Source organism: Helianthus annuus, chromosome 6, assembly GCF_002127325.2.
Source record: "Helianthus annuus cultivar XRQ/B chromosome 6, HanXRQr2.0-SUNRISE, whole genome shotgun sequence".
Lineage (NCBI taxonomy): Eukaryota > Viridiplantae > Streptophyta > Magnoliopsida > Asterales > Asteraceae > Helianthus > Helianthus annuus.
This window is the reverse complement of record NC_035438.2, coordinates 91,613,373-91,622,988: the sequence shown is the minus strand read 5'-3', so window position 1 is coordinate 91,622,988 and position 9,616 is coordinate 91,613,373. Positions and strand designations below refer to the sequence as shown.

Below are 9,616 nucleotides of genomic sequence, written 5' to 3'. Positions count from 1 at the left end.
TAGAGTTACAGTGGAAAGTTAGTAAAACGAAAGCGTCTTCATTGTTCTTGATCCAGCCTCCTGTACTTTTGCTCGCGACCGAATACAAAGGGATGAACAAGTCTTGATTTCACCTATAATTTTAGAAAACGAGGAAAGTTCCCTTTGAAAATCAATTCATTGCTGGTCCTCAATAGCATCCTTCAGAAGGTATGTGCTACTGGAAACAATCTGATACGGATCCACCCATGTGACCCGTATTCGCAAGTGGAGCACCTGCATGTTTGACCACGTTTACTTCTTGCATAATTAAATCATTTGCACGTTTACTTTTTTTTCCTACACAATTCTAGTTCCACTTCATGCATTAGCATTCCCACGTTCACCACTTTGTTATGTATTTTCCTATTTAAGTTGTATTACATTTGAGATGAAATCAAGAAGAAAAATTAGATCAAAGTTATTATTGTCTTGTTCTCTTATCTATGTTCTTTGAAGAGCCTAATTGTCAGGATCCGCCTAAATACACAACTTTCTGCGCAAGTTCTGGAAGAATAACTCCGTGACACTAATCCACTTTATGGGTCTATCACTTGGGTAACTGCCGATCTCGAATCCGGCTCTTATCACAATCCCTACAGAAGGGGTTGCTACCCAAATTGTGGTGATTGCTACCCAAATTGTGGTGAATGGTGTGTAAGAACGCTTCATTTAAAGATAAAATTCACTGTAAAAGAAAAAAAATTATAAAGATTAAGATATTAGAGTAAAATTAATATAACTTAGTTTTAATAGAAAACTGAAAGTTTTCTTGGTTAATGGTTCAAGAAATCTTTCAAAACCAATATAAGACTATCGCAATATGGGCACCACCATCCAAGGTGGCAGCCAGCCACCCTTACAAGGGCAGGCATAGAGGGATTTGCTCGGGGTCATGAATCATGATGCCTTTATCTGCGAAGCCAGGTAGGGGGACTAAGGCCGTGGGGTATGGGGCGGGAGTTTGGGCGTGGGTTGGGGGAAAACTCCCAAGTCACCACCCCGGGTGGGTTTGAGTTGTGGCGTGGCCCCTTGGGGCTTGGCTTTCAAGCCGGGCGTGGGGCGGTATGGCGAAGCGAGTTGGCTGATTCTCATTGGGTCACCCGCCACGTCAGGCGGTTGTTTTAAAATTTTGAATTTTAAAATTCAAACTGGTCCCCCCATCCCCCCATCTTCTATAACCGCCACCCGGGTCCCCCAAAGGCCCTATATATTGCAACCCCAACCCCACTGGTCCCCCCATCCCACGAACCAAAACCCCACCGGCTACCCACTGTCTTGAACCCGCTACCCCGCTGGTCCCCCCATCCCACGAACCCAACACCACTATGGCATCCTGGACCCGTCAAGAAGAAATGGCACTCGTAACTAGCGTCGTCGACGCTATGAAGGGGCGGCCACCGGGCCAAACAAAATATTGGGCGGAAGCATTCGCGGCCTACCGACATAACGTCGGTAACGACCGCCACAACCTCAACGCGTGCCAACATAAATGGCGCGAGCTACGGCCCAAGCTCGAGCGTTTCAAGGCTTACTACGAAGCGGTTCCCGGTGGCGAGTTAAGCCACGAGGACCAGGTGGCGGTAGCGAACATAGAGTTTCGAGGCAAGGAAAACAAGGCGTTCGACAAGATCGACCTTTTTGAAATTTTTTTAACGCTCTAGGTTTTTTTATTTTGTAATTTTTAGAAATTATGTAATTTTTAGGATTATGTAATTTTTAAAATTTTAATGAAGTTGTAGGTTTTTTTTATAAATGTTGTGTGATTTTTTATAAATTTTTTGTATATTTTTTTTAAAAAACATTTATGCCACGCGGTGCACCCAACCCAAGCCCAACCCACGCCCCGCCATATCCCGCGGACACGTAACCTGGCAGTGGGCTGGCTCTCTTTACACGTGTCACCAAATACCCAACCCAAGCCCCAACCCAAGCCCCACCATACCCCACAGTCTAAAATGAAGGAGTTTTTTTTTTTCAATTGGATTTATGATGCATAAATGACTTGTATACTATATAACTTGTACACAACATTTATTTCCAATTAAAATTTTTGTTGTAATTGGGTAAATATAACAAAAATGTGTAATTTTTTTATTTATTTTGAAAACGTTATGTATTTAAATTTTTACACTAATTTATTTCTTTCACATGGAATAGTTGTAATTATTTTATTATATATATATACACAAAATATATACATTAAATAGATAATTTTAATATGAAAAATCTATATAAAAATGGTCGTGTGAAAATATGAAGACCGTAGGAATGAAAAGAAAATAAGGTGCTCTTTGTTTTTCCAGATGTAATTTGTCTGTGTAGTCTGCGGACCACATCTGCAGTAGAAGAGGTGGATCAAACTTGTGCAGTCTGTAAGAAGAAGATTGTTTGTTTATCACAATGACTATCTAAATTCTAATAAGCATTTTTTGAAAACAAACACCAAAAATTCACACAATCATAAAAAACAATGAACTAAAATCAGAAAACAAACAACAAATAATCATAAACATACCTGATTCGGCTGTGAAGGTCGGTTGTGGGGGATGGCGGCAGTGAAGAGGACGACGACGGTGAAGGGACGCGACTCGGAAGAGGACGACGATGGGAAAGAGGGTGGCGGCTGGGAAGAGGAAGACGGTGGGGAAGAGGGTGGACGGTGGGGAGGGTGGACGGTGGGGAGGAGGAGAGTGGTGGAGGAGAGGGGTGCAGGAGAGGTGCTAGGGTTTTCATGAAGCCTTTTTTTAATATTAGACAAGAAGAAAAGGTTAGAAAACAAGAGGACGCACAGAGTTGTTTTAATGAAATGCTTCGAGAAAACAAATACTCTGCAGACCCGCGTGACGTAGACATAAGAGGACAAGAAGAGCTTTTAAAAAAAACAAAGACTACCTTAGTGTCACGAAGAGACATGATATGATTGTAAGGTGTCTCTCCTTTATACTCAATGTAGAGGTTTCAAATCTTATTCTATATAATATGTATTAATTAATGGTTAATAGGAGTAAATAAATAAAAGAAAATGAGTGTTTAACTGATTAGTGAAGGTATGACTTGTAGAAAGTTTAAATAAAATAAAAAATTGGAGCAATTAAGTGAAACCTCCATACATTTGTGAGCTGCCAATCCAAGGTTATATATACAGTGGATGAATCCAATATGGGTTTTCCGAAAAGTAACAACCAACTTTCCACCATGGCTGTCCTCTCTCACTTCCTCTTCCTCTTCTTCATCACCCAAATTCATCCTAAACCAAGAACAATTATGCCGATTACTATCCATATCCGGAAGAGAACACAATTTCAAAATCGGATCTTCAATCCACTGCTCCATAATCAAGAACCCACGATTCCATAACCCCATCAACAACCCACACATTTCCATTTGGAACTCCCTCTTGTTCTTGTACTCCAAATGTGCCCACTTGTATGATGCACACAAGCTGTTCGACGAAATGCCTGTGAGAGATACAATCTCTTTTAACACAATCATATCAGGGTGTTTCAAGAAAGAATTGTTTAATGTTGGGTTTGATTACTTCAAACTGATGTATGGCTCTTCGGGTGCTTATCGGTTTGATCGTGGGACGATTACGACTATTTTATCTGTTTGTGAAGGGTGGGAGTTTGTTAATGTTAGTAAAATGATTCATACATTGGTTGTTGTTAACGGGTACGAGCGGGAGACTACCGTTGCCAATGCTTTGATTACAGCTTATTTTTGTTGTGGGTGTTCTGGTTTCGGACGACAAGTTTTTGTTGAAACTAGTGATCGGAATGTGGTTACATGGACAGCTATGATCTCTGGGCTTGCGCAAAATCGATATTGTGAAGGAAGTTTGAAGGTGTTTGTGGAAATGCGTAGAGGGGTAGTGTCTCCGAATACATTAACATACCTGAGTTCATTACTCGCGTGTTCTGGTTTGAACGCGTTTAAAGAAGGGTGTCAAATACATGGGCTTGTTTTGAAGTTAGGTATGAATACAGATTTGCATATAGAAAGTGCACTTATGGATATGTATTCTAAATGCGGTAGTGTGCGAGACGCATGGCAGATTTTCGAGTCGGCTCAAGTTCTTGACGAGGTTTCCATGACAGTGATTCTCGTTGGTTTTGTGCAAAATGGGTGCGAGGAAGAAGCGGTTCAGGTTTTTGTGAGAATGGTGAAAGCGGGGATCAAGATTGATCCGAACATGGTGTCTGCTATTCTTGGAGTGTTCGGTGGTGACACTTCCTTAGCTTTCGGTAAGCAAATCCAGTCTATGGTTTTAAAAAAAGGGTTTGGTTCAAATCCGTACGTTAGTAACGGGCTTATCAACATGTACTCAAAATGCGGTGAGTTAGATGAATCGGTTAAAGTCTTTGAAAGCATGGCTTACACGAACGCGGTCTCATGGAACTCCATGATTGCAGCTTATGCTCGTCATGGTAATGCTTCTAAAGCGCTTCAATTATATGAAGAAATGCGGCAAGAAGGTATAAAACCAACCGACATTACCTTTTTATCTTTGCTTCACGCTTGTAGTCACGTCGGGTTGGTAACCAAAGGCATGGAGTTTTTAGAATCCATGAAAAATGAGTACGGAATTAGCCCGAGGAAAGAGCATTATGCATGTATAGTTGACATGTTGGGCCGAGCAGGGCTTCTGAATGAAGCTAAAAGTTTTATCGAATCACTACCCGTAAAGCCTGATGTACAACTTTGGCAAGCGCTGTTAGGCGCGTGTAGTTTTCATGGTAACGCTGAGATGGGGAAGTATGCAGCCGCTCAATGGTCTGTTGAAGCGCCAGATAGCCCTGTCCCTTACATTTTGATGGCTAATATATATTCTTCGAAAGGAAGATGGAAAGAGAGAGCCGAAACCATTAGAAGGATGAAGGCGGTAGGGGTGGCGAAGGATACGGGGACGAGCTGGATTGAGATGAAGAAACGAGTGCATAGCTTTGTTGTCGATGATCATATGCACCCACAATCAGAGGTAATTTTTGATGCTTTGTTAGTGTTATTTAGACATTTGACAGATGAAGGATATGTTCCTGATAAAAGATTCATTCTACGCTACTGGCATGACGACAACGATGATGTAGTAGCTAATTCTTGCACAATTAGGATGAATAATCTAGAAGGTTAATGAAAGAAATCTTTGGTGTAATTGAATTGTATAAATTGCATAATATCAGGTGTCAAACTTTACAGTCCCCTTCAAGTTGGTTTCCTATACCTCAGTTTGGATTTCCTTAAGAAATCAAGTTGAAGTTTGCTCGGCAGAATGATTGTGCTGTACCAATTTCTGCAATGGGTGTGATTACAATTGTAAATGACTCAAAACAAACATCAAGGGTTGGGTTCGTCCGTTTAAGATACCTAACAAATGAACCGCAAGCATATTTTCATGTTGGTGTTTGTTTATTAAGAAAATAATACATAAAAAATATTTATAATATTTAGAAATTCCCCTATCAATGAAGTTATGTAATATACATATTATTTGTTTAAGTATAACTATTACATCGAGCCAGAGGTCTCACTAGAAGCAGCCTCTCTATTCCTACGGAGTAGAGGTAATGTTGTCTACATCTTACCCTCCTCAGACCTTACCTTAGCTTTGCTATTTGTGAGATTTACTGAGTATGATGATGATATTACATCAACGAATTTAAATGCACTAACCAAACATCTCTATGTGTTTTTTTCATTTAACTTCTTGTCGAAAGGTTCACGGGATGTTCAAGTGAATGTCATGTTCCTTTACAACCAATTTTGACATAATCTATAAAGTTGACCAGTATCTATTTTAATCCATTTTCACCAAAACAAAACTAACCATTCGCTCATGTTGTTAATGCATATAATTGTTACAAACTAAAATGTCATCACAGAGGCATGTGTTTTGTTTTGTATTATATTAGATTTTTAGGGATTTGCTACATGTATCCCATCACTTAATTATCTTTTTTTAAATATACTACGTCACTGTCGTATCATCGTCATATAGAAATTTAAAAAATAACTAAACACCTATAAACTAAATGAAATAAAATAACTAAAGCAAATATTAAGGAAAAAAAGAAAACGATGTGATTAGTTGAGTGGGCCCCATCTCTCAAAGCCATTCACGCCATTATTGGGTTTGCAGAGAAGGGATTCGCACCCTCAATCAACTAAGGAGTGCTATTTATAGATGATTCATTCAGAGCAGAGGTTTAGAATTCGATTCGGATTTGAAAAATCCGAAATTAGACTCGATTCGAATTTGATTAATAAGGTTCGAATTCAAGTTGATTCGTATTTGAGTCCAGTAATCGAATTCAATTCGAATACGAATTTATGGTTTTTAATTCGACTCGAAATTATAATTCAATTTATATATAATTTTTTAATATATGTATATCACACACATATAACTTCTAACAGGGGCGGACCTAGCTCTTTATGAGCCGTAGCACGGGACAGGGCTCAACTTTGTGTCGGTAGTGTATATTTATATATATATTTTTAGCTTTATAGAAAGGATACCCCTAAACAACTACGAGGACACCTCTAAATGTAGGTGAACATGAGATGAAAATAAATCTTCCGGCCGCCGAAAATGAAAAATCTGGTCGGCAAAAACTTGCGAAGAAGATGAAGTTTATTAAGGTCTTGAAGGGATAATACTAGCGATATCGATTAGTAGGGGTGCAAACGAGCCGAGCGGCTCGCGAGCTACTCGAGATCGGCTCGAGAAAAAGATCGAAACGAGCCGAGCCTTATCGAGCCCGAGCCGAGCTTGAGCCTCAAAACAAAGCTCGTTTGTTTATTGAGCCCGAGCTCGAGCCTCACATGTGAAGCTCGTTAGGCTCGTCGAGCCTTATCGAGCCTTAGTGTAAACGAGCCGAGTCGAGCCGAGCTTATTTAAACTTGTTTACAAGCCAACCTCGAACCTAAAAACAAGCTTAGTTAGTAAACGAGCCCGAGCTTTACTTATCGAGCTCGCAAGTCTAAAAAGTCTATTATATATATTATTTTTATTTAAAATACTAATTAATAGATAATAAACGAGCCGAGCCCGAGCCGAGCTCGAGCTTGATAAAATACAAACGAGCCGAGCTCGAGCTTTGAAAACAAAGCTCGAATCGAGCCGAGCTCGAGCCCGAGCTCTCATAAGTTAATCGAGCTCGAGCCTGGCCGAGCTCGGGCTCGGCTCGACCCATTTGCACCCTTATCGATTAGAAAAAGAGTGGAGATAAACTTTAGTGCAAGAAAAACGAGCTAAACACTAGGGGATCGAACCATTCCGAAGTTGCCGGAACTCCGCCGGAATAGTTGGAGAAGATGAACTGAAGAACGGGTGTTTGTTTTATTTAATTTTGAAATTTTTGATATTGTACAGTATTAGTCCCTGTAATTCTTAATATATTTAAAACAAGTTAGGAACTTTAAATCCCTATATATTTCTAAATTTTACCAATCAATACCTAGTTTTATAACTAAAAGCTATTATGAATTTATTTCTTTAACTCGTCAAGCGAAAAAAATAAAACAGTTCTTAGATTCCATTTATAAAATTATAAAATAGGATTCCATTTAATTTTATAAAGTTATAAATTACTTATAAAAAACTAAAAATTAATAATTGAGTAATGATGAGGTAGGAGCTTTATGAATACACCCTCTAGTGATATAACACCCTCTATGACGTGGCGTGCCACATGTCGCATAACGTCCCCAAAGAGGCTTTATGATTAAAGATGAAGTTTATTGAGATTATGAATCAAAAAGCAAAAAGTTAAAGCAGTGAATATAGTCAAACTTCATTTAAAATGGACGATGTCGATTAGATCTTGTAGCACATTACATTTCATTAACTAAAATAATGTGCCGTTCATTAATTAAAAGTAATATATATAATAATGACCCAGCCCTTATCTTATTATTAAAGCCCGAATCTATTGTTAGCCAAAAAAGTTTATATGTTAGCCCAAAATACAAAATAAGTTAATAACCCTTTTGAAGTTTCAAAGCGTGGCAGTGGAGTGTTGGAAGGAAACGAAACGTCGACCTGAGTGCAGGGGCCAGACGCTGATCAGTGCTCATCCAAACAAGAACATGTAACATAGTTCTTGACCTTTAGTTTATTGGATAATGAAGCTAGCTTTGCTTTTACCAGTTGCAACCGCAACCGTTGCACAGTGAAAAAAAAATCAGGACACCCCTGAGTTAACGTTCTGGTTCCGCCACTGACTTCTAAACTTTGCCAAAGTATAAACCACATTAATAAGTGATAAGTTTATTATTCATAACATTACCAAATCCACTCACAAATAGACAATACTAATTTTAAATTTTTACCTAACTTAAATCATTACATGTAACAAACCTATCTTCTAAATTTTGGTATTTTAACATATTGATAGTTAATTAATTTTACAAATTATTATATTTTATGTTAAATATAATTAGTTTACAATAGGTTTAAAAATATAAAGTAAAATAATTTATCGTTTAGAATGAATTTGAATTAAATCAAATATATTCGAATTCAGTTTTGCATCCGATTCAAATTCAAGTTTAAAATATTAATTGAATCAAATACAAATTCAGATAAATAAAATAAAAAATTCAAATAATTCAAAAATTCGTTATTCAATTCGATAAATACCCGTAATTCAGAGTTAAAAGAAAGGAATAATTGCATATTTCCCCTTAAAAACACCCTTAATTGCATATTTATCCAAACCTAAATAAAAATTGCATATTTCCTCTTCTCTAATAAAATGACAAAACTACCCTTCTCAAAACCCTAAATAAATATAATGTTCACACACATACCTAGTGGCAGTATCAGCACCCACCCACCACCACTACCACACCACTAGAGGGAGAGAGAGTAAAGGTATCAGGTATGTATGCTCAACATTTGGCTTTAAATGCCTTTAAGTTCCTAGTGTTGCGATTAAAAAGACCTTTTCATATGCTGGGTTTGAGCAGCAACCCAAACAAGTTCTTAAATCCAAAGATATTACTATTGATTAAAAAGACCTTTTCAGATCCACTCACAACGCCGCCGAAGTGTCGGTGATTGAAATGGATTCGACTGCCGCTAATTCTCCTTAAGACTTAAGAAAATCCAACTACTGCTTCACATTTTTGTCATAAGACTATGAAATCTCTAGTTCATTTAGTTTCATTGCAAATTATAATTGAAAATTGCTTAAAGTTGCTAAGTGTGACAATTTATTTAGTAGAAACCTTTGTCTTCTTAGATGTGGGTGGTGACACATATAAGAGAATACAGTGTGATTGGTGAGGACGAGTTGCAGGTCCAATTTGTTTCACATTAGTTTAGTGGGTCTTTAATCATGTTCTGATTTGGGAAAAGTCTTAAACTCGAAGATAGGTTGTTTTAAGACTAACCGAGTTCATTTTTGACAACTTTTGGGATCACGGGTGCAATTAGTAAACCACTAGGACCAAGTATGAAATTTTTACAAACAACATGGACCAACCAAGCATTTAACTCTATTTTTTATGATTGTTACTCTAGTTCGTGAGGAAAAATAATGAAAAAAAATAAGTTAATGAAAAAATGCAAGTATTGAAAAAAGACAAAAAC

General features: G+C 37.9%; 1 protein-coding gene across 1 annotated transcript; it reads left to right on the top strand.

Moving 5' to 3' along the window:
• Positions 1 to 3,065: 3,065 nt before the first annotated feature.
• On the top strand, positions 3,066 to 5,219 carry LOC110910696 (pentatricopeptide repeat-containing protein At3g05340). Its single transcript, XM_022155306.2, has one exon. The coding sequence runs from the start codon at positions 3,170 to 3,172 to the stop codon at positions 5,150 to 5,152; it is 1,983 nt and encodes a 660-aa protein (XP_022010998.1). The 5' UTR covers positions 3,066 to 3,169; the 3' UTR covers positions 5,153 to 5,219.
• The last annotated feature ends 4,397 nt before the right edge of the window (positions 5,220 to 9,616 follow it).